The sequence below is a fragment of the Macrotis lagotis genome, chromosome 1 (genome assembly GCF_037893015.1).
Source record: "Macrotis lagotis isolate mMagLag1 chromosome 1, bilby.v1.9.chrom.fasta, whole genome shotgun sequence".
Classification (NCBI taxonomy): domain Eukaryota; kingdom Metazoa; phylum Chordata; class Mammalia; order Peramelemorphia; family Peramelidae; genus Macrotis; species Macrotis lagotis.
The window spans coordinates 320,904,524-320,930,647 of NC_133658.1; the positions used below are offsets into that span (position 1 = coordinate 320,904,524).

Sequence of the window (26,124 nt, forward strand, 5' to 3'; positions counted from 1 at the left end):
TTTTGTTTGACATTTAAACATACTATTTGGCTACATCTTCTCAAATTTATTTCATGTTATTCCCCCTCACAAACTGTTCCAGTTAGCCTATTTGGTGTTTCTGGTACATTCTGATATTCTGTTGCCTGCTTGGAAGTAGGGACAGTCTTCATTCAACATTTCTCTCTGTGACATTAATCAAATCTTTAGACTTCAGGTAACTTTCCTAGACTAAAGTCACAAAGGACTTAACTACTTTGATTGGGAGAAGACATTTTAAACTGGGAGTTTTTTACTCCGATGAACTCATAGGTCTGGACAAAAATTAAAAACTTTTAAATGTGTACTTATCTCTTATAAATGTTGTTCTGTGTAGTAGAATATTAGTTTAAGGGTAGAGACTTTTTTTTATGTTGGTATCCCTAGTGCCTGAGAAACAACTGTATGGTTCTATTCTGGCATATGTTGTTTGACCTTGGGTGGCAAGTCCCTTGATCTTTCAGCTCTCTACGTAGTTCTCATAGTAAAATTTCTGTTGAGAGTTAGTTACAGGTCTGCACTCTTGAAGAAAGTTTCAGTTAATAGAAGGTTACAGGTCTGGAACACATTTCCCCATTTCTTACCTTCCTACCCAAGCAGATCCTTAGCACTCTGAACAGAGCCTGGTACAAAATAGATATGTAATCATTGCTTATTGAATTAAATTTTAGAATATATTGTCAAATGAATGGTTTAGATAAATTTATAAGGTCAGAGTAAGACTACCAATTATTTAGCATATGACTTTGTATTGCTTTATTGTTATTTGACTTTTTTATAGTGTTTTTTGTCTCTTTGACTAATTTATATGTTCTCTGAGGTTGGGGAACTGTGTGTTTTGGTTTCCATATCTGTAAAATATGGGTGTTGAATTAGATGAACAGTAAAGTCCCTTCCTTTGCTAAATATGTGATCCTTTGACTAAATTGTAAGCTTCATGTATAGCAGGGACCCTGTCTTCTCTAAATTTTCTCCCCCTGTTGTCTTAACCAAAATACATACAGTAGATCATAAATATTTCTTGAGGGAGTGGCTAGGTGGCACAGTGGATAGAGCATCAGCCCTGGAGTCAGGAGTACCAGAGTTCAAATCTGGCCTCAGATACTTAATAATTACCTAGCTGTGTGGCCTTGGGCAAGCCACTCAACTCCATTGCCTTGCAAAAACTAAAAAACATAAACAAACAAATAAATAAATGTATGTTTGCTGAATGAATAAATGCTTTCTTCTGCTTCTTGCTATTTAAATATGTTGATAGGAGTGACTTGTTATAATGGAAAAAAGATAAACTGTTGGGATGGTCCCAGGAAAAGTGCTAGTTTTAAACTGGTGATGGTATAAAAGCGAAGGGTGCATTACTCTCAAGTTTATAAGCACTTTTTCCACAACTCTCTTAAGGGACTTTGTGTTTGTGTTACTTTACTTTTCTGATAAGGAAGTAGAAGCTCAGAGAAATTCAGTGACTTTTTTTCCTATTTACTCTGCTAGATGATATCAGAAGGGGACTGTCAGTCATGAGATGTCTGTTCTTGCTGGGGCACTGTGATTTGTATGTTAATATCAAGATGCATTTCTTTTATCTGCAAATGAAAGAGCTAAATCAGGTGATATCTAAGATAATTTCCAATTGAAATTTGGATTGTTTTGGTTTTGACATGTAGTTCTAGTCTGTTGTTATAATTCCAAGAAGCTACAGTTTTGTTTTATAATTTCACTTACTGCCTTATGTGATCTATATCAGGGCTGGCCAACCTTACTTTTTTTTTGGGGGGGGGTTGCAAGGCAGTGGGGTTAAGCGACTTGCCCAAGGTCACATAGCTAGGTAATTATTAGGTGTCTGAGGTCGGATTTGAACTCAGGTACTACTGACTCCAGGACTGGTGCTCTATTCAGTACTCCACCTAGCTGCCCCCCCCCAACCTTACTTTTAAAAGTTTTTATTGAAACAGTAGTCAATATATTTTGATCTGCCATTTTAGTGAGAGTTCTGCAGTAGCACTGTTGGCTACATGCAGCCCATGGGTGCATTTTGGACAGTCCTGATCTATTTAATACTCTCAGCCAGGATTGACTGTATTTTTGTATGTAGAGGGTAGAGACAATTGAAACTACCTTTTTCAGTGTTACCAGACTCCAGGCTTAACTTTGCCTCAAAGTGGTTGGAATAGATACCCACCACAAAGTTGTACCTGAGCTACATTTGAATACATTATTTGTAGGCTTTATTCTAGCATGCACTCTACTTTAGATTTTAATGAGGTGAAATTATTGTTGTCCTAAATGAATTATAACTGTATTTGCTGTAGAAGTAAGGCCTTTTGTTTTTATCACTGTGGTCTCAACATAAATTGTGAATATTATTTGCCTGCCATTTTCTATCATAAGTGTGGAATTCCCTGTTAAACAAATATTTTGTGTTATATTGTTTGTTGTTTTGCCACTTAACATATTGATAGTTAATAACTTCTGGGTTAGAATTTTATAGACTTGAATAATTTTAGAATTGGAGGGGACCTTTGAACATGTGATCCAACCCACAATAAAACTAATGGTTATATTGTTGCTTTAATTAAATTATTGTTTTTCTTGACTTTTTAAATTTTGTTATATGGTTATTTTCTCTCAAATGCAATTTTACGCTTTTGTTTTAAACATTACTATTAGGGCATAGGTTGATACAGTGGAATGAGGTTGAATTTGGAACTAGGGGACCTGGTATCAAATTTAAATCTGTGTGTCTTTGGGAAAATCACTTAAACTTTTCAAGTCTCAATTTCTTCATCTGTTAAATCATGAGGTAGGATTAAATGGCCTTTGAGATTCTTTCCAGCTCTAAATTGATGATTGTATGAATCTATTGCTGATAATATGTAATGAAGAAAAAATTCACTGATATCAGTCAGTCAGTCATTACCATTGACCACTAGGCAAAATGCCGCCTTCTCCCATTACAACTCAGGAAATGGTCTAAGACATGGAAAAATTGTGATCTAAATAAGATATGTTACACATAGGAAATTATATATCTTTGAAGTAAAAGTAGTAAAATGATTGGGGAAATGATAATAATTTTTTATACAGAATTTTTATTCACTCTTAAAAAAAACAGCAAAAGGCAAATGGACCATGGCTTTTCCTTAGAAGTTTGTCAGACAGCCTTTTTTCATGTTCCCTACAAATAAAAGTTGAACATAATATTTAAATTAGAAATTTGTTTTACATGAAACCAAAGGTAGAATCAGTTTTTAATTATTGATGGTAAAAATCATTACCTTCTTGAATTGTTCTTTTTAATTGCCCTATTCTTTCTCAGTTTCAGTTCTGAGTCACTTTTATCTACCTCTGCTGCTACCAAATTATTGAGCTCTTGCTTGAAGTATTCAGGAAACTATAGTAACTTAGAATCTGTAGATTTAGAGTTGGAAGGAACTTCAAGGGCTATCTAGCCCAACTCCCTTGTCTTCCAGATGAGGAAATTGAGCCAGGGAACTCGGGAAGGGAATAGACATCTATTGAGTGCCTAGTCTGTGCCAGACACTGTGCTAAATGCTTTATAATGATCTCATTTAACCCTCCCAACATGCCTGTGTGATAGGTGTTACATTATCCACATTTAACAGTTGAGGAAACTAAGGTAGAGAGCAGTTAGATAGCTGCCCCCAAACACAGACTTAATTTGAATTCAAAACTCCAGTCCCAGTACTCTGTCCATTGTGCCACCAGAGCCATGCTGTTTCCAACATACCATATTCTCTCCATAATATGCTATCTCTCATTTCTGTCCTTGCTCAGACTGTCCTGTATGCTTCCTTTTCTCTACCTCTCAGAATCCCCAATTTCCTTCTAGAGTCAGCTCAGTTGAAATTCCTTTGTATTTAATTTCCTTTGTGCAACTTGTGTTCCTTCTGAAGAATGTAAGCTCCTTGAGGTCCGAGACTGTTTTGTTTAGGATTTTGTATCTTCAGCACCTTGCATATAGTAGGCATTTAATAAATACTTTAATTGTTAAATTGAATTGAGCAGGAATTCTCACTCTGATATTCCTTTGCCAGGTAATGGGGTTAAGTGACTTGCCCAAGGTCACACAGCTAGGTAATTATTTTATTGTGTCTGAGTCTGAATTTGAACTCAGGTCCTCCTGACTCCAGGACTGGTGTTCTGTTCACTGCGCCACCTAGCTGCTCTTTGCTCTGATATTCTTGATAAGTCATCCAGGTTTTCTTATTCATCTAGTCTATATAACTTCATGTTTGTATGGTAAACCTTTTTGGTTCTCCCTCACAATCACCATAGGATCTTTTTCATACCTTGTATTCAATCCTACAGTCTACCCTTACCCCTCCCTTTCACTCAACAGTTAACTTGATCTATTTTTATGAGATTATGACTATGTTTCATATAACCTCATTTGTCAAAACTTTCTATTAACTATTCTTTTCTTCCTTCTACTCTGAGGATGAATTGACCCCTCTCCCAAGATTGGTTCTTTTACTTCTGCCCTTGATCCCATCCCATCTTCTCTTGGACCTCAACTCATCCATTACTCTTGTTCTTTTACCTTTCTCAGCTTTTGCCTGTTTCTTACTGTTGTCTTTACTTTTTCCTATATATCATTAGGTGTTTCTTCTAAAGAAAAATTTTAATTGATCTTTTTTAGCCTCTCACGTTATTATCTTGTCTTTCTCTTGCCCCACCTCTTGCTTTTCCTTCTGGAAAGTATAATTCTTTTTTTTAAACATTAATTTTGTTTTTTTTATTCTGAACTTGCCAGATACCATTGAACTTTTAATATTTTCATATATTCAAAAGAACAAAAAAAAGATTGTACATGGAACCATGAATCTATTATGTACAACTTTCAATTTGAAAAGAATATAATGCATTTTATGATTGTTTCAAAGCTGTCCTTTTTGTGTTTCCTCTACCTCCTGTTTTCATCTGGTTTAAAAAAATGTTATAATGACCCATTTTAAATCTTTTATTTTTGCATCTTCTAATATCTTCTCTTAGATGTCTTGTGATTACTTTAAACTTATTGTTTAAAACTAGAATCAGTCTTTTTTTTCAAACTTGCTCTTCCTTCTGACCACTCGCTTTTTTTAAAGACCTTAAAAAACATTTTGAGTCCCTCTTTTCCTTTTACCTTCTTTTCTCCAGCCCCTAAACCAAACCATGTTCTATCTTATAAAGGTAGAAATCTTTAAAAAAAAATCCCCTCAGATTAACATGATCTGTGTTCCATTATATTTTGATTTATTTTGTTAAATACTTCCCAGTTACATTTTAATGTGGTTTGTATGTGCAGCTGGTGTTTTTGACATTTCTACTTCTACACTATTACTCAAATGATGTTCCTAATGTGCTACTTGGATCATGACACTCCATTATTCAAAAATCTCCAACTTTCCTTTGTGTAATGTATTGCAGATACATTCCTTTTTCTGGTATTAAAGTTTATCTATAATCTGGTTTCATTTTAGGTAACCATTCTTGGGACAGACTATTCTTTTTATCATATTTATGAATTCTATATTACAGTGAAACTGGACTACTATGTCCTAATGTTTCATCTTGACCTCTTCTTTCTCTGTGCCTTTGTCCATGCAGTGCTACCTTACCTATGAAGGTACCTTCCTTGATTTCTCATCTTTTGGATAAGAATCTTTTTTTGCACAAATTTTTGATAGCACTTTCTTTTTTTTCCTCTCAGTTTCCTTCTCAGTTCTGTGAGACTAGCCAAGTTACTTAACCTCTCCGAACTTCAACTTCCTAATCTATAAAATGGAGAGAAAGTTGTTTTGAAACTCAAATCAGAAAATATATAAAAATGCTTTGTAAATAAAATATAATATGAATGCTAGTTATTTTATTATTACTACTACTACTACTACTACTACTACTACACATATTCAATAATAATTCAATAAATATTTAGTGCTTCCTGTACAAGAACCTATGTGGAGTGTTAGAAATAGTTGGATACCTGGGTAAGTAGACATTTCTTCCACTGGTGTAACTCACAATCTCTTCATGCTCTTTCATATCCTATGTAGTTTTTTTTTATCTTTGACCTTTCAAAAATTGAGCTTCTACCCAAAGTACTTGAAGGATTTTTAGGTCTTTTTATATTTTGTGAGTACCATTGGTCCCTTGGACTAGCCTTCTACTTGCCCTCTTCCTTTTCTGATTTCTGATTTCTTTTTTCTTTTATTTATTTATAGGCTTTATTTTTAAAAATTTTGAATTCCAAATTCTTTCTCTCCCTTCTGTTCTTTGCTCTCCCATTAAGAAGGCAAGCAGTATTTTATCAGTTATATATATATGAAAATATGTAAAGCATTTTCATATTAGCCATTAGGACAAAAAGGCATGATAATGCCTTTTATATCACCTTTTACATACAAATTATCCTACTAAATTTTGTTGTTGATGTTTTAGTCATTTTCAGTCAAGTCTGACTCTTTGACTCCTTTGCAGGTTTTCTTGGCAAAGACACTGGAATGATTTGCCATTTCCTTCTCTGGCTTGCTGCATCCTAATTTTGCTTGCCTTGCATCTTTTCAACTTAATTAAACTCTAATTTTGATTCCTTTGAGATTGTGATATCTCATGATTCTTACTCTTATACAAAGGGAGAATAATGATGTTTAAAATATGTTTGTCTTTTTGTATATATGGGAAGTAGCTTCAAGGGGAAAGCACATTCTGATTTACTTAAAGTGATCCATATAGCTCTCTTCCTTTTAAGTTTGAATCCTGATCATTATCCTTTCTTTGTGTCTGTATAAAATATATCTATTGCTATCTATTGTTATATTTATTTCAAAGGCTTTTTCCACTCTCCAATCCTTTGATACTTTCATCTATTTAATTTTTTTCAATATATATTGCTAGGTCAAACTATTTGAGGATTTGTAGTACGATGATGATGAATAATAGAAAGGAGGCAGTGTAACTGAGCTCTTGTTTTGCTTTTTTGTTATTTTCTTTATTATGAGGAACTTTAGATTGAAAATGACAGATCAAAATATTGTTTTATGGGGAGTTGAAACCAAAGGTAGATAAGGTGAAAGTAATAGAACTTATAGTTGTTAGTGAGATTCAGTCACCAGTTCCAGACAAAATATATTCCAGTGTACTGAAAGAACTAGTAGGTTGTTGTAGAGCTATTCCCAGTGATCTTTAAAAGATGATGGAGAATGGTAATGATACTACAAGTCTGTAGAAAGACAAACATCTCAATTGAGAAAATATGAGAGAGATAGCCTGGTAGGTTTAACTTTAATTAGGAACAAAATTCTAGATTGTATTATTAAAGGGATAACGATCACTTAGAACCTGTATGACTTCATCTAGGACAAGTCATGCCAGACTAACCTCAATTTCTTTTTGACAAGGTTATTAAACTAGGAAGTCAGAGGAATGCTGTAGCTGAAATTTATCTAGATGTTAGCAAAATGTTTCATAGTATATCTGACTACTCTTATAGACAAATAGAAATGAGAGTTAAATAATAGTATTACTCAGTGAAATTTAGACTAGTTGAGTGGTTGAAGGAATAGAGTAGTCACTGCTAATTTCATGTTAGCTTGGAAGGTCACTTGGAAGGCCCAGAAGTGCCCTTGAAATCTTTTCCCTGACCATGTACCTCAATGAGAATCATAATGAAGTGTAGTTTACCCTCCCCTCTCCCACAACCACACTGTTTCCATGAAGATTTAAGAAAAAAATGTACCATACTGAATTTTGATTGGGAAATCCAAATAAAAGTCAAAATGAGTCAATTTTTAAGTGACTTTGAAAGACAGACTGGTCTAGGCTCTATACATAGAGCATTATAGCACTCAGGGACTGCTGTAAAGTGAGCAAAACCATGAGAACAACTTTTATAAAAACAACAATATTGAAAAGAGAAACAACTTTGAAAGACTTAGGACTGATCAGCACCATGACTTACCAACGTTTCAGTTGCAGGAATTTGTTTTGTTTTACTTGTTTTGCTTTCTCAAATGACTGGAGTAGATGGAGTAGACTAGAAATGGTAGGGGAGAGTATTTAGAACTGAAAATAAAAATCAAATTTTAAAAAAATCATTTTTTTTTATCAGTGACTTATCAAAAACCCAGATGACACACATGCAGGAGCAATATTGCAATATTTTCTATAGGCTAGTTTTTCCTTTTTTTTTTTTTTTGCAAGGCAGTGGGGTTGTGATTTGCCCAAGATCACACAACCAGATAATTATGATGTGTCTGAAGCTGAATTTTAATTCAAGTCCTCCTGACTCCAGGACTGGTGCTCTATCTACTTAGGCTAGTTTTTCCTTAAAAGGAATTGAATTTTTCCTTGAGTTAAATGTTTTAAAGCACTCAATTTCTTCCCAGTGATATAGCTCCTGATGAAGCTTTTAATTTTTAGTCTAAAAACTAAAATATTAACTACTAAAACCAGACCAGGGCCGGCTAGGTGGCGCAGAAGATAAAGCACCGGCCCTGGAGTCAGGAATTACCTAGGTTCAAATCCAGTCTCAGACACTTAATAATTACCTAGCTGTGTGGCCTTGGGCAAGCCACTTAACGCCATTGCCTAGCAAAAAAAAAAACAAAACCCTAAAAAAAAACCAGACCAAAAAGGGGCAAGCCTATTTCTCCCTAAGACTGATTGATCACAGTGCATTCACAGACCCAGGTGAGAGGCAAGAAAGTTGTTGTCAAATGAAGCAATGTTTCATCCTTACTCAATATAGTATCCTTAACATGCTATGTCTAAAGAAACTCATTTTGTTAACTTTATGTTCTTTATGTATCTCATTTTGTTTCAGTTCCAGTCCTGAAACACCAGTCTTGACAAAGTTGGAGGGATAGTTAACAAATACATAGTATGAGTCAGGATTGAAAAAAATTTCAGCTGACTAAAATATTGGACAAAATCTAATAGTAGATACTTGTTGAATTTAAAATGCAGTTTAACTGGAGGAAAGAATTGATACTTAATCTTTCCAAGGTCAATCCCTCCAGTTATCTCCTTTATCCCACCCTTTCCTGCTTCCTACAGATTTTCCCTATCTTTATTGATTGCCCCCCCCCAATTTTCAGATTCTCTTTATCTACTGGTTCTTTCTTTGCCAATATACTTCTTTACAAGCATATTCAGATTTCCCTGTCCTTAAAAAATCCTTTACTTGACTGTAGATGTATTTAGTCTTAAATATATAACTCTTCCCTTTCATAGCTAGATTCCCTGCACTAGGGATAAAAAGTTTTAGAGTCAGAGAATCCAAATTCAAAATACGCCTCTTTCACTTATTAGTTATGGAAACTTGAAAGCAAGTCACATCATCTCTATGGGAACCTCAGTTTCCTCATCTGTAAAATGTGATTGTTGATCTAGATATTTTATAAGGCATCTTCCAACTAAGTAGGTGATCCTACAATCCTAGAAAAAGCTGTTTACATTCCTTGCCTTTCCTCCTTTTCAACCTCTTCAAATGTCTGTCCTTTGTCCTTCCTACTCAAACTTATTCTCTTCAAGAATACCAGTGACCAGGGGCAGCTAGGTGGCGCAGTGGATAGAGTACTGGCCTTGGAATCAGGAGTATCTGAGTTCAAATGTGGCCTCAGACACTTAATAATTACCTAGCTGTGTGGCCTTGGGCAAGCCACTTAACCATTGCCTTGAAAAATCTTAAAAAAAATACCAGTGATCTCTTTTTATGATTATTATTTTTTCCAATTCTATGCAAAGGTAGTTTTCTGCTTTTATCCTTTTGCAAGCTTTTGGTTCCACATTTTCTACCACCCTTCTTTCCTTCCCTCTTCCTCTAAAATTATCTTTTCTGGGACAGCTAGGTGGCACAGTGGATAGAACACCAACCCTGGAGTCAGGAGTACCTGAGTTCAAATTTGGCCTCAGACTCACCATGGTTACCTAGTTGTGTGACCTTGGGCAAGTCATTTAACCCCAAACAAAAAAAACCCCAAACAAACAAAAATCTTCTTTTCTTAGTTCTCTTCTTTCTAAATCTCTGCTACATTTGATATTTTACTTTTGACCATCTCTTCTTTCTGTTATTCTCTCCTGTATGGGTTTTAATGCTGTTCTTATCAGGTATTCTTTTTGTCTAATTTTCCTTTGCAGAATTTCCATGATCACCTGCCCTCTATTTATGGCTCTGTTCTGGGCCATCTTATCATCTTGCTCTACAATTTCACTCTTAGTGATCTCTCCAACTCCCATGTTTTCGTTTTTATTTTTGGCAAGGCAGTGGGGACAAGTGACTTGCCCAAGGACAGACAACTAGGTAATTATTGTGTCTGAGCTCTGATTTGAACTCAGGTCCTCTTGACTCCAGGGCCAGTGCTCTTATTTACTGCGTCACCTAGCTACACTGTCCTATTTCTTTTAAAGGCACTACCAAGTTTGTAGTATCCTTAACTCTAAAAGCTCTTCACTGCCCTCAACCTTCTCACTAGCCCCATGTCTAATGAAGTTGCCAAGTCTTGTCAGTTCCCTTTTCTCCATTCATGGCACAGCCACCCTACTGCAGACTCATTACTTCTCACTAACCCACAGCGATAGCCTCCTGATTGTTAGTTGTTTCTCTGTCAAGTCTGTCCTCTATATAGCTGCCAAATTTTCTTCTAGATGTACAGGTCTGATCATGTCATTTCCCTGCTCTGGTGTCTTCTTTGGCTTTCTCTGTTGCCTGTAGGATAAAATCCTTTTGGCATTTAAAACTCATCACAGTCTGACTCCAACCCTCCTGACCAAAGTGAGTTCACCTTTCTCCCCCTTTCTTCTTACATTGTTCCAGTCATTCTGGTCTGGAGACTGCTTTTTACATTTCTGCCTCTATGCCTTTTGACAGGCTGTTGCTCATGCCTGGAACTTTCTCCTTCTTCACCTTTGCCTCTTGGAATCCCTCAATTCAATTGTGACTTTTTTTAACTTAGCACCTGACATAGTACCTGGTATATAGAGTGAATACTTGAGTTAATTAATATATTTCTTCTAAAAAGCATTTAAGTGACTATAAGATTGGCATGTGTCAGTAGTGTGATAGCAGCCTAAAAAACTAATGAGATCTAGCTGCATTAAAAGAGAGCTAGGGAGGTCATAGCAGCCCTGTATCCCAACTCTTTACCAGGCCACATCTGTAGTACTGTGTTTTGTGATTGCATTTTAGGAAGGATATACAGAGAGTCACATCCAGAGAATAGCAAGTAAGACTGTAGGACCTCAGTCATGCCATTTGTAATTCCATTGAAGATGTCTAGATTGGAAAATAGAATGGTTAGGGGAATAATGGTAGTAGCTGTTTCAAATATTTGAAGACTGTCATCTAGATGAGGGGTTAGATTTATTCTGTTTGACCCTAGACAGCAGGGCTAGGAGCTATAATTGAAGATGTAAAAGCAGATGTGGTTATATTTTAGGGGAAAACTTTATAATCTATAGAGCTATGCAAAAGTGGAATAGTCTGATTTGGAATGGGTATCCCTCATCAAAAGAGGTCTTCAAGCAGAGTTTGAGTCATTATTTGTCAGTTTTGTTATTGATATGATTCTTAATCATGGATTGAATTGAATGGCCTCAGAAGGTCTTTTCAAATGTAAGATTCACTGAATCTCTGAAATGATAATTCTGTGTTAAACAGAGCAAGATTGAGTATTCTTTATACCTCTTGGTTAGTTATAACTGTACAAATGTAGCCTGCTTGGGAAATTTTTTTCTTTTGTGAACTCCCAATTCCCTTTTCATAGTTTTTCTAAAGATATATTCAATATATACCTTGATTGCATGCTTGTAGTTTTAGAACTGAATCCAGAGGACTTCTCAGCTGCATTCCACTATTGCTTTCCTGGGTAATTTTCCTCTGTCAACAGCCAGAACAGAAGGATTTCTTCTCTATAGTCTGTGCCTGTCAGATTCAGAGCCTTCTCCTTTTACCATCTCCTTTCAAATCCTTCTCCTGTAATATACATTGAATCACAGCACAGATAGTCTATAGTTTTAAAGTTCATAAGTTACTTATTATTGTGCTGGGAAATCTTGGGATATGAACTATATAAATATAGACTGGTTCAACTTTAAAGATATATTCTTTTCCCTTACTATCAGTCTGAGTTTAAAAGATTATTACCTCTCTTATTACCTTTCCTGTTTTGCTTAGTACAATTCAGCAAATAATTATTAAGCATCTACCTTATCCAAGGCATTATGCTAAGGTGTAAAGCTAATAATGGTATTGTCACCACCAATAAGTGGTTATAAAGACTTCTCTATCATAGCATCTTGAGGTTCAGAAAGTGCTTCCCTCACAACAACCCCATGAGGGAGCACTTGGTAATATTTTTATGCCTATTTTATAGCAGTATCAGTGAAGTGACTTAACCTGTAAACACATAGTCTGGGCCAATGATTTTTAAGTTATAACACAGTATTTCTGTGATAAAGACAATTTTTTTTATAGAGTAGCTTTTCTTTTTTTCTTTCTTTTTCTTTTTTTAGAAAGATTTTATTTTGAATTTTACATTTTTTCCCCTAACCTTGCTTCCCTCTCCCCACCCACCACAGAAGGCAGTTTGTTAGTCTTTACATTGTTTCCATGGTATACATTGATATAAATTGACTGTGATGAGAGAGAAATCATCCTTAAGGAAGAAAAATTAAGTATAAGAGATAGCAAAATTACATAATAAGATAAGGTTGTTTTTTTTTTAAAATTAAAGGTGATAATTTTTGGTCTTTGTTCAAACTCCACAATTCTTTCTCTGGATACAGTTGGTATTCTCCATCGCAGATACCCCAAAATTGTCCTTGATTGTTGCACTGATGGAATAAGCAAGTCCATTAAGGTTGATCATCACTCCCATGTTGCTGTTAGGGTGAATAGTGTTCCTCTGGTTCTACTCATCTCTCTCAGCATCAGTTCATGCAGGTCCTTCCAGACTTTCCTGAATTCCCACCCCTTTTGGTTTCTTTTTTCTTTTTTTTTTTTTTTAAAGATTTTGTTTGAGTTTTATAATTGTTCTCCCAATCTTAACCCCCCCCCCCGAAAAGCAATCTGTCAGTCTTTATTTTGTTTCCATGTTGGACATTGATCCAAATTGAGTGTGTTGAGAGAGAAAATCATATTGTAGGGTTCTGATTTTTAATCTACTCTGCTATTCGATTACATTTTAAGGGAGAGTTCATCCCATTCACCAAGTTATGATAACTTATTCTTTATTGCCCTCCATGCTATCTTCCCTCTGTTTGTATTTCGCCCCCTTCCCCTCCTTTTATCCATATTCCCCAGTATTTTGTTTCTGAATATCACCCCCTTCAGTGTGTTTGCCCTCCTATACCACTCCCTCCCCTTTCTTTCCCCTTTCCCTTTTCCCTTCCCTTCCTTTTGTTAATTCCCCTTTTCCCTCTCCCCCTTCCGTTCTCTGTTTCCCCACTCCCCTTTTTCCCTTTTAATCCTTGAAAGGATAGATGTTTTTTAAGTTAACTAAGTATGTGTAAGTTGAGTTTAAGCCAAGTCTGATGAGAAGAAGATTCAGGTGCTTCTCATCTCCTCCCTTCTTGACCTCTATTACCATAGGTATTTTGTAACTCTTAGTGTAATGAGATTTACCTATTCAAGCCCCTCCCTCCTCCCCTCTCCTTCCTGTCCCCCTTTTTAAGGAGGTAGTGTTTTTAAAAATCATTTTGAGTCATAGAAAATTCTGAGTATCTGTCACTTCTAGCTAAGTACATTCTATCTAATAGAGTTAAAATTTTGAGTTATTAGGGTCTTTCTCCCAAGTGGGGTTAAGGCCAGTTACATCCCATTGGATAGCAGTCTCATGGATAGGTCATGAATGTCTGTCACTTCTGGCTAGGTATATTCTCTCTGTTAGAGTTAAAATTCTCAAGATTTATGAGAATCTTTTCTCCCATGCTGGGATACAGCTGATTTCAACTTGTTGGATAGCAGTTTTTTTTCCCTTTATCACCCCCCCTTTTTTTTTTAACCTTTTCATGTGTCTCCTGTTTGATGTCTATTTAGCTCTGGTCTTTTCATCAGGAATTTTTTGAATTCTTCCATTTAGTTAAATGTCTATCTTTTTCCCTGGAAGACAAGGCTCAGTTTTTCGGGATAGTGGATTCTTGGCTGCATTCCAAGCTCCCTTGCTCTTCGAAATATCCCATTCCAGGCCCTTCAATCCCTTAATGTTGATGCAGCCAGGTCCTGTGTAATCCTTACTGTGGCTCCTTGATATTTAAATTGTCTCTTTCTAGCTGCTTGCAGGATTTTCTCTTTTATCTGACTGTTCTGGAATTTGGCCACAACATTCCTTGGTGTTTTCATTTTAGGATCTTTTTCTGAAGGGGATCGATGTATTCTTTCAATAACTACTTGGCCTTCTGGTTCCATGATATCAGGGCAATTTTCCATCACTAGATCCTGTAATATTAAGTCTAGGCTTTTTTTTTCTCTTCAATGTTTTCAGGAAGTCCAGTAATTTTCAGGTTGCCCCTTCTTGACCTATTCTCAAGGTCAGTGGTTTTGCTGATGAGGTATTTTACATTTTCTTCTATTTTTTTCTATTTTTTGATTTTTGTTTGACAGGCTCTTGCTGTCTCATGAAGTCATTAATTTCTGTAGACTCCTTTCTTTTTTGTAGGGAGGAGTTTTCTTCATTAACCTTTTGCAATTCTTTTTCCAATTGGTCAATTCTACTTTTGAAAGAGCTTTCCATTTGACCAATTGCAGGGTTTGTTTTGTTTTTTTTTTTTAGATTTTTGCTAGGCAATGGGGTTAAGTGGCTTGCCCAAGGCCACATAGCTAGGGAATTATTAAGTTTCTGAGATCGGATTTGAACCCAGGTACTCCTGACTCCAGGGCCGGTGCTTTATCCACTACGCCACCTAGCTGCCCCCAATTGCAGTTTTGAGAGAATTATTTTCTTTTTGCATTTCCCCAATTGAAGATCTGAGAGATTTATTCTCATTTTGTATTTGTCCAATTGTATTGTCTAAGGATTTGTTTTCTTGTTGCAAGGTATTAATCTTCTCTTGGGTTTCTTTTGGTAAATTTTCCAATTGATTTTTAAACTCTTTCCATAATTCTTCAAGGGAGTCTTTCTGTACTGGAGACCAGATCGTATTCTCCTCAAAGGGTTCTGGGTCTCTCATTATTTCATTTGAACCAAATTTTCCCAAGAATTTTTCTATGGATCCACCTTCCCGCTGACCCTTCTTCATTTTGCTAAGACCTTGAGTTGGGGAGGGGCTGGTTCACAGGGGTTGGTGCTGGGATTGCTAGAGGCCTTACTCACTGAGTGCAATTTCTCTGGCTGGCCAGTAGGAGGTGCTGGTTGCTTTCTCTGGCATGTCTGTGACCTTGATTGAGGCCTTCTCCCTTAGCTTGGGGGGGTGGGGTTGGAGCTATTGAATCCTTTTGCCTTCAATCAATGGTGGGCTTTACCCTGGGGTGAGGTCAATATTTCTTCCTATTGTCAGCTGGGCTGGTTCTTTTGCTCATACACCTGTGCCTGAGGCAGAAGTAGTTTGCAATTGTTTGTTTTGGGAAGGGGCCTCTGCTGCAATGGAGGCTTGGACTTAGAGTTCCTCAGACCTGAGGAGCCCAGGAATAGTGTCCACAGCTCTCTTGCACCAGAACTCCCCCCTCCCCCAGCCCTGTCTGCAAGCTCCAGAGGGTCAGCATGCCTCTGCTCCCTAGTTGACTCAAGCCCCCCCCAGCCCTGCCACTGACCCAGGAGGTCCATCTCTGTGGCCCGCAGACTCCCTGGCTCCAATTCAGCCATTAATCTGGCTGATCCAGGGCTGATCCACCCTCTGCACCTGGACTCACCCGCCAGAACTCACCCAAAGCTACAGAAGACAAATCCTGAGGTAGATGTTCTTTCTCCTGGCTTTTCTTTCTGGGTTTTGTGGGTTGGATTTCTGTTAAGAGGTTTGTTTCATATGATAGATGGGGAAAGATCAGGAGATTAGAACTGTGCCTGTCTTCTTTCTGCCATCTTGGCCGGAAGTCAATAAAGTCTTTTAAAAAAAAAATCAGGTGACAATCCTAATACCAGGGAATTCAGAAAATATCTATTTCAAAGGCTGGGCAAGTTCTATTGGATATAAAATTATTTTGACTTCAAATAAGAAAAATGTAATTATTTTAGATGGCTTTCAGAATCTTAAACTAAAATGAGATATTTATTTCTAAAAATAAGGTACCTCTTTATGAAACAAAGATACTCTTCCTATTATTATGTTAAAATATTTTACTGCTAAAAGCAACAAGAATTAGTTTTTAAGTCATCTGTTAGTAAAGAAAAACTGACATTTTATTTTAAATATTCTCAGGGGCATTGTTATTTGTCTAGAGACCAAAATGCTTTCCAGCTAAATATGTGACATTTCAAATATCTTAAGGCCATATTCCTTTTTTTAATGATGCTCAGTAGTGAGTACTTTCTTGGTGTGGAGAGGGCCACCAGGAGGAACTTGGTTGGTGAGAGTTGCCATGGCTTCACCAAGAACAGAGTAGCCCTGATCAACCTAAATCTTTTCTTTATTCTCTCTCTCATCTTTCCCCTTTCCATCTTTTCTTCTTCTCTTCTCTCTTTTTTGTTTGAACTGAGTCATTTACCTAGTACTTTAAGGTCTTCAAAGTGCTTTACATATATTATTTCATTTGAACCTCACAAAATTATCCCTATTTTTGTACTATGTTTACCCTGACTGAAGTTAAGTGACTTGGCTGGTAGTCACATAGCTAGAAAGTTTCAGAGGGGATTTTAAATGACTTTAAGTTTTAGCAGTTGTGCCAATTAATCTAATAGTGAAGGAGAATGCTATTGATTTATAATTTATGTAAATTTTTGGCAAAGCTTTTGATAAAATTCTTTTTGATGGAGAAGATAGAGAAATGTATACTAACTAGTAGAATTTGATGAATTCAGAACTAGTTGTTTTGTGGATGTTAAGGTTCAATGTCAGTGTTGGCACCATCTCTGAGGTGAGTGCCCCTGGGAGCTGTGCTTGCTTTTCTGTTGAACAGTTTGAACAGTTGAACAGAACTTGAAGGGAGATTAAGTTTGAAGGTGACACTGAACTGGGAGCAATAGTTAACATAATGAATGACAGTTTGGATCAGATAGGATCTTGAGAGGTTACAGTATTGAACTGAATCTAATAAGATGAAATTCAATAAAGGTAAATGTAAAGTCTTACATTTGAGTATAAAAATTAACTTTACAAGTATAAGATGGTGGAAGCATGGATTACAAATATTCTGAAAAAGATTAGGGTTTTAAGTGAACTACCAATGCAGTATGAATCAGTTATATAATTTTCCAGTCAAAAAAGCTAATGCAGTATTGGGTTACATTAAGACAGGCATAATTTCCAGGAATAGGGCAGTGGTAGTTCCGTTGTAGTCCATTCTGGACACCATTGTTCAAGAAAAATATTAGTAAATTGGATAGTGTTCTACAGAGGACAACCAGGAGAATAAAGGGCCTTGAATTTATCTTATGAAGATCAAAAGAAGGAAATAGGCAAGTTTAGTCTAGAGAAGACTCAGGGGAAAACATGGTATCTGAATTCAACTACTTTTAGGGCTCTCTTGTGGATGTGGGATTGGCAGAACTGGGAGCAATGAGATTAAGTCTGAATAGGCAAATTTAGGCTTGATGGCAAACTTCCCAATTATTAGAACTTTTGAAAAATGTAAATGGGCTGTTTTGAGAGGTGATGGGGTTTCCTCCCCTTGGAGGTCTTCTGCTGAAGAGTGAATAATCAGTCATTTGGGTATGCTATATAGTAGGATTTCTTTTCATATCTGGATTGTACTAGATATCAAACTCAAATTTGAATTCTGTGAAATTTTGTGATTTTTGTGAAAATCAGAGAATAGAACAAAATCTTTTTCCATTGACTTTTTGTTTTTCCAATTACATGTTATGAAAGTTTTTCAGCATTCATCTACATATGTAAAATTTTAAGTTAGATAATTTCCTTCCATTCTCCCTTCCTATCCCTCTCCCCTCAGTGGCGAACAGTCTGGTGAATATTGCACATAAAAATTTGTGTTTAGCATGTTTACAGATTAGTCATTTTTTTGTATGAGGAACTGGATTAAGGGAAAAGAAAGAAAACTATGAGAGGAAAGAAAAACATAAGAGAAATTTTTTAAAAGTGAATGTAGTGTTCATTCAGATTCTGCAGGTTTTCTTTTTTTGTTTTGTTTTGTTCTTCCTATGGATGAGGGTCTCCTAGGGTTGTCCTAGCTCTCTGAACTGCTCAGAGGAGCTGCATCCATGAAGGATGATCAGCTCACCATGTTGTTGGTGTTAATCTGTACAATGTTCTCTTGTGTCCTTCTCCCTTCTTCACTCAACATCAGTTCCTGTAATTTCTCCTGTGCTTCTTAGAGTCCAACCACTCATGGTTTCTTATAGAACAATAGTATTCCATAACATTCATATACCATAACTTGTTCAGTCATTCCCCAATTGATGGACATCCTCTCAGTTTCCATCTATTTACTCTTAATGCATGATTTGCAGTTTTTGTCTCAGATTATATAATAACACAAGACATCAAGACTGACAAAATTAATTTGCATAGTTTATAGACAATGGAAAATGTATATATGCTAAATGACTAGAAAATAAATCTTATAATACCTAAGTAAATATTGATTAATTGGTTGATTGATTAAAAAACCTAGGAAAATTACAGAAAGACATTGATAGTAACAAAGAAATAATAGGAAACATTAGTATCTTTTTCTTATAAACCCAACAGAAAAATAAATAATGAAAATATAGAGAGGGATATTGTTGGTAAAACGAGTTTTGGCTGACTGGGAATATTAGCAATATATATTTCTTAGTCTTTAATCATACAGAAATTGTTCATGTGCTAGAGCATAAAGGAATCATGAACAAAAAAGACTTATAAATATTCTTTAAGGTCTGTATTGTTGATTTTAAAAATATAACAAATCAAGGAAATAAGCACATGCCGAATTATGAGATCAAATTCTAGAAACAATAAATAGTTATGTTAAAAATGACAACAGCAAAACCACAAAACTTATGGGATGCAGCTGGAATAACTGTATGGAATATTTATAACATTAGCAAAGTAGAAATAGAGAATGAATTGAGCATACAGTTAGCTCTGAAATTAATTCAGCAACTCTGAAGCAAGTGTAAAAGTACACATCTTTTTTTATTTTAAAGTTTTTGCAAAGCAATGGGGTTAAGTGGCTTGCCTAAGGCCACACAGCTAGGTAATTAATTGTCTGCACAGCTAGGTAATTAATTGTCTGAGGCCGGATTTGAACTCAGGTACTCCTGACTGCAGAGCTGGTGTTCTATCCAGTGTGCCACTTAGCCACCCCAAAAGTACACATCTTAGAAGGGAAATGGAGAAACTTAAAGTATAGAACTGAATGCTTAAGAACTGGTGTTTTGAAAATATCAACAAAATTGATAAACACTTAATAAACTGATCAATAAAAACATGAAAATCTAATAACCAAAAAAAGGCACAATGAATTCACAACAGAAGAAATAAAGAGAATTATTAGAAACTGCCCTATACAATTACACGCCTGAAGAATTGAAAATTTAAAAGAAATTGATGAATATTTAAATATAAAACACCCAAACTAATAAAACAACAAAGAGAATTTTTTATTTTTTGCAGAGCAATGGGGTTTAAGTGACTTGCCCACAGTCACAGGTAATTATTAAGGGTTGGATTTGAACTCAGGTCCTCCTTATTCCAGGACCAGAGCTCTATCTACTGTACCATCTAGCTCCCTCCCCCCCACAAAGAAATCTTAAAATAGAGGGGGAAAAAATCAAACATATAGAATTTTTAGAATCATAGGTTAAGTAGAGATTTCAGGGTTTTGGGATCATAGATTTTACAGGTGGAAGTCCTTCCTCTTGTTTTACAGCTGAAGAAACAGGAGCAAAAATTGATCAGCTAACTGCCTTAAGGTCACCTAGATATAGTAAATAGCACAGTTGGAATTTGAACCCATGTCCTCTGACCTGACATTAAATCCAACTCACTTTCTATTGTGTCTAGCTGTCTCTTTGTTTAATATGTGTGGTTGATAAGTCATTTTTTGGTAGTGTCTGAAGCTTTATGACCCAGTTGTTTATTATAATTGTTCATAATTAAAACTCAGCATGTTTCAAACCAGGTTTCATTTGTTTTCAGAAAGATAATTTAATCCTTTTCAAACTTAGTACAATATAAAATCATATGGATTAGTGTAGCTCTTTATTAGAGATAGGCTTTAATCAGTCATGTTTTGACTAAATCATCCAAGTAGTATTAAAGCATATCTGAATGGTACATTGAGTCAATAAACTTTATTCTCTATATTCTGTTTGAACTATCTATTCTGTTTTAACTCTCTTACTCCCATTATTTGTTGTATCATATCTAAAACATAAATATTGTGGTGTTCCTTGCATTTTACTTGAAACAAAGGGAATTTTTTTTTTTTTTTGCAGAGGGATATAATTTGGCATATAAAACAAAAGATAGTTACTAAATTTTTTTGTACTTAAACCAGTGCTATTTAATATGTAGTTAGAGTTAGAGTAAGCTGAGAGACAGATTTTTATCATCTTTCTGATATATAGAAGTATGTTTGTGTACGTTTTTCAAGCATTCACACCAGTGTTCTTTTAAATGTTTCTTTTAAATGGTTCTTGTTAATTTCAGTTTGGAAGTAGTATAAATTGCTATCATTTTAATATCTTTTTTTTACTACAAATTGGAAAACATAGTTTAAAATCTATAGATTCAGTTTTGCCAAATTATTACTTCTATTAATGATGCAAGGCAGTCTTTATATCTGATTTTTGTTGATGAATTGATGTTAAATAGAAAAAACAGTACAGCAGGAGTTAAAATTTGAACAGAAACATCTCATTGTTCTATAACCTTCTCAACTTTTTTTCTCCTTGCAGGAAATGACCTAAAGGCCTTACAAATACATTTGTGCATTCTTGCCTCAGACTTCACAATTAAACATAAACTCAATTTGGAAACAACACTTATTAATGTCACAAAGGAAACAACTACCTCAGAAAACAGAAGGAAAGGAAGAGGCAGCTTGGCGACTTGAAATAACAAACACTCCAATTTTTAATAACTTGACTTATGAAAAAAGAAGACTTTTTTTTTTCTTGCAGCATTAAGAAGAAATACTACAGGTAAATGGATTTGGCAGACAGGCTCTGTCAAAATAATGCAGAAATTTGATCTGTGAAAAGGACTTAGTTTAAAATAAAGATTCTCTGCACAGCTTTTATAAGTCTGTTGATCAGTGTGTGGGTTTTTGTTTTTTTATTTTACTTTTCTGATATATTAATGGAAAATATTAAGATATTGCATTTTAAAAATTAAGTTTATTTTTCTGCCAATATAAAAAGTATCAGGTGTCAAAATATTCTGGCAAAATAATTATGTTAAAGATTTTCTCTGTTTGACAATTGCATCTTTTTATAGAAAGAGTAGAATACTAAACAGGAAAGCCTTTCAGTTTTCATTTTTGTGAATTGTACTTGCAGCGGGGCTGCATTGGAAACATTGACACCGCAAACCTGCCACTCTCCTTGTTGCTGAGACACAGTGTGGAGGTGCCTGCCAATTGGAAATGCCTTTTGTGGAACTTTTGTTTGCAGTCCTCTACTGTTATTATACATAACTACAATTCTCAAGGAAGAGAATTGAAAAACTGATTAATTCAAGGACCTTTGGACAATTTCTTACTTATGTATTGTTGTAGTGCCCAGGAAAGTAAAATGGACTACAAGCGGCGCTTTTTGCTTGGCGGGTCCAAGCAGAAAGTGCAGCAACACCAGCAGTATCCAATGCCTGAGCTTGGCAGGACCCTGAGTGCCCCCCTGGCATCAGCTGCCTCAGCATCCCCTTTGGTCTCTGCAGCTGCTGCAAGTAGTTGCAACCATGCTGTAGCCCACACTACTCCAATTGCAGACATTCAGCAGGGAATCTCCAAATATCTGGATGCACTCAATGTGTTTTGCCGTGCAAGTACTTTTCTTACAGACCTTTTCAGCAGTGTATTTAGGAACTCTCCTTATTCAAAGGCAGCTATGCAACTGAAGGATGTTCAGGAACATGTCATGGAAGCAGCCAGTAGACTGACAGCAGCAATAAAGCCTGAAATAGCAAAAATGCTGATGGAATTAAGCTCTGGAGCTGCTAATTTTAAAGATCAAAAGGAATTCAGTCTCCAGGATATTGAGGTAGAGTACCCTTTTATGTACTACATTAATACTTAAATTTATTTGATAAGACTAATTATAAAGGCAAGTAAATGAATATTTGTATTTTGCTCAGTAAACATTTCCTGCTTTGCTAGAATAATTTAGTGATCTTTAGAATATATTTTCTTGTAATTGGTATGTTGATTCTTATTTAATCTTAATAAGTGCAAGATTTGTTTCCTAAGTAAATGTTTTAATTGTGAATTATGTTGCTAAAAGTTTAAAAAACTGTTCTTTCCTATCCTTAACTTGTTTCTTATCAAATTCTAAGTCAGTTTTATTTATCTCAGTTTATTTGCATTCTTAGAGGTCTTGGCAAAATGAATAGAATTGGTCCTGGAGTCAGAAAAAATCTGATTTCAAATCTTGCCTCTGTTCTGATTTGGCTGAATTTCATAGCCAACTCATTTAATTTCTTAGCTACCAAAACAGCTTTATGAGACTATAAAAATTGCTACAACGGATTTGTCCGTGATCATTGAACAATGAAGGAAGTTTCTACACCAGGATTTTTCTACCCTGAAATCACAGGTCTGAAAGCAGAAAAGGCATTTTGCAATGTATTATGTACCTATAGTACAGTGATTGTTCTATTGTAGGTATTCAATAAGTATTTTTGTTTATTCTTTTAAATGAATACTAATAATTAATAATAGACACTTTAAGTTCTTTCATTTGGTCTTAAGAGAAAAGTGTGAAATAAATACTGAGTTGTTATTTGTCTTTATTTTACTTCTCAGCCAAAAAGTATAAAAAAATCATCAGACCAGTGACAAAGCTCTGAGCAAGGATAGCTAGAAAGAGAAATGCCATTCAAAATAATTGCAGAAGCTGTAAAATATTAACAATTCATACGGAGTTACAGAAGGTCAAGAATCGCAATGACAATAATGAAAGAAATGTGGGGGGGGGATCTATCAGTACCAGATCTCAAATTGTACTACAAACAATAATCATAAAAACAATTTAGTACAAGTTTAAAAAAGAGAGATTGGTCAGGGAAGTGGATAAATTACAACATACAGAAGCAAATAAAAAAGTATTATTAGTGTTTGAAAAACTCAAGAGACCCCAGTTACTGAGGGAAAGGCTCACTATTTGACAAAATTCTTTAGAAAACTAGACAATAGTCTGATGGGAGTTAGATTTAGATGAATTTCTTATATCATATATGAAAATAAACTCCAAAAGGATATATGATGGGGGGCAGCTAGGTGGTGCAGTGGATAGAGCACTGACTCAGGAATCAGGAGGACCTGGGTTCAAATTCAGTCTCAGACACTTATTACCTAGCTTATGACCTTGGGCAAGTCATTTAACCTCATTGCTTTGCAAAAAAGCAAAAAAAAAATTCAAAAAAAGATATATGAAAAATATAAAACATCATACCATAAAGAAATTAGATGAGTGGGGAAGAAAAAACTTTTTTGGATCTATAGGTAGAGAAAGTGTTAATGTCTAAAAAAAATTGATAGGATCACAAAAGATAAACTTTTTTTTAATTAAAAAAATTTTAGGGGCAGCTAGGTGGCATAGTGGATAAAGCACCAGCCCTGGAGTCAGGAGTACCTGGGTTCAAATCTGGTCTCAGACACTTAATAATTACCTAGCTGTGTGGCCTTGGGTAAGCCACTTAACCCCGTGTGCTTTGCAAAAAAACCTAAAAATATTTTTTTTATTTAAGGCATTAGGGTTAAATGACTTGCCCAAGACCACACAATTAGGCAATTATTAAGTGTCTGAGGCTGTATTTGAACTCAGGTCCTCCTGATTCCAGGGCCTGTGCTCTATCTACTGCACCACCTAGCTGCCCCACATCACAAAAATAAAATGAACAATTTTGATTAAATAAAATTTTAAAAAAGTTTTTACACAAACAATTCTAGTGTTAAAATAGAAGGGAAACAGGTGAGAAAAAATCTTAACACAAACTTAACTATTAAAGGCTCCATTTCTAATATTTATCAAGAAGTGATTCAGATTTATAAAACTAAGGATTGTTTACTAATAGATAAATGGCCAAAGTATATGAACAGGCAGTTTTCAAGAGGAAGAATTCCAAGCTGTAATCAATCATAGAAAAATATAATAAATCATGATAATTAGAGAAATGAAAATTAAAGTAACTTTGAAATTCCAGTTCACATCTAGGAAATTGATAAAGATGACAAATGCTGGAGATACTGTGGAAAAAAGGCAGACGGTTCATTGTTGGTGAAGTTGTAAATTGGGTAGACCATTGCTTTCAATTTGGAACTATACAGAAAGTTACCAAATGTTTACTCTTTGACCCAACTATATACCATTTTTGGACCTATAATTTCAAAGAAATTAAAGGAGAAATTTATATATATAAAAATATTTGCAGCAGTTCTTTTGGTAGTAGTTAAAAATCGGATACTGAGAAATATTCTTCCATGAGGGAATGGCTGAACAAATTTCAGTATGTAAATTAACATAATAGAATATTATATCATAAAAATGATGAAATTGATAATTTCAGAGAAGACTAGGATGATCTTTAAGATGATACTAGAAAATTAGGAACTGATGCAGAGCAAATTAAGCAGTACTATAACAGTTTAGAAAAAAGCAACTTTGAAAGATTTTAGAATTCAGAACAATACAGTGATAAAAGCGTGAGTCCCATGGAGTGAAGATAAAATGCACTAGTTACCTAAGTAATTCTTATCTTAATAATTTTCTTTTTTTTGTTTGTCCTTCATTTTCTTTTTTTTAAAGATTTTATTTATTTTGAGTTTTACAATCCCCCCCCCCAGTCTTCCTCCCCCCCCCTCCCCAGAAGGCAGTCTGTTAGTCTTTACATTGTTTTCATGGTATACATTGATCTAAGTTGAATGTGATGAGAGAGAAATCATATCCTTAAGGAAGAAAAATAAAATATAAGAGATAGCAAAATTACATAAGATAACATTTTTTCTAAATTAAAGGTAATTAGTTAAATTAAATTAAAGGTAATAGTCTTTGGCCTTTGTTCAAACTCCATCATTTTTTCTCTGGATACAGACAGTATTCTCCATTGCAGATAGCCCAAAATTGTCCCTTATTGTTGTACTGATGGAATGAGCAAGTCCATCAAGGTTGGTCATTGTCTCCATGTTGCTGTTAGGGGTGTACAATATTTTTCTGGTTCTGCTCATCCAGCTCAGCATCGGTTCATGCAAATCCTTCCAGGCTTCTCTGAATTTCCATCCCTCCTGGTTTCTAATAGAACAATAGTGTTCCGTGACATACTTATACCACAGTTTGTTAAGCCATTCCCCAATTGAAGGGCATTTACCCAGTTTCCAATTCTTTGCCACCACAAACAGGGTTGCTATGAATATTTTTTTTTACAAGTGATGTTTTTATCCCTTTTCATCATCTCTTCAGGGTATAGACCCGGTAGTGGTCTTGCTGTCAGTCTGATAGATGTGAAGTGGTACTTCAAGAGTTGTTTTAATTTGTATTTCTCTAGTTAATAATTATTTAGAGTATTTTTTCTTATGGCTTTAATTTCTTCATCTGAAAACTGCCTGACTATATCCTTTCACCATCTATCAATTGGGGAATGACTTGTATACTTATAAACTTGACTCAGTTCTTCAAATATTTTAGAAATGAGACTATAAAATTGTTTCTACTTTTTTTTTCTTTTCTTTTTATTTTAGTTTTTGCAAGGCAGTGGGGTTAAGTGACTTGCCAAATGTCACACAGCTAGGTAATTATTAAGTGTCTGAGGCTGGATTTGAACTCAGATACTGACTCCAGGGCCGGTGCTCTATCCATT

At 35.2% G+C, this 26,124-nt stretch overlaps 1 protein-coding gene across 3 annotated transcripts in view; it reads left to right on the top strand.

The window, feature by feature from the left end:
- The window catches only part of GARRE1 (granule associated Rac and RHOG effector 1), a 133,184-nt gene that overhangs the window by 26,183 nt on the left and 80,877 nt on the right, over positions 1–26,124 (top strand). For 2 of the 3 annotated variants that reach the window (XM_074211503.1, XM_074211504.1), the window contains exon 2: positions 21,012–22,313. In XM_074211503.1, the coding sequence (XP_074067604.1) occupies positions 21,819–22,313 (495 nt within the window). In that variant the 5' untranslated portion in view covers positions 21,012–21,818. The remainder of the gene's footprint in view (positions 1–21,011; positions 22,314–26,124) is intronic. The other variant, XM_074211505.1, reaches the window with a different exon arrangement.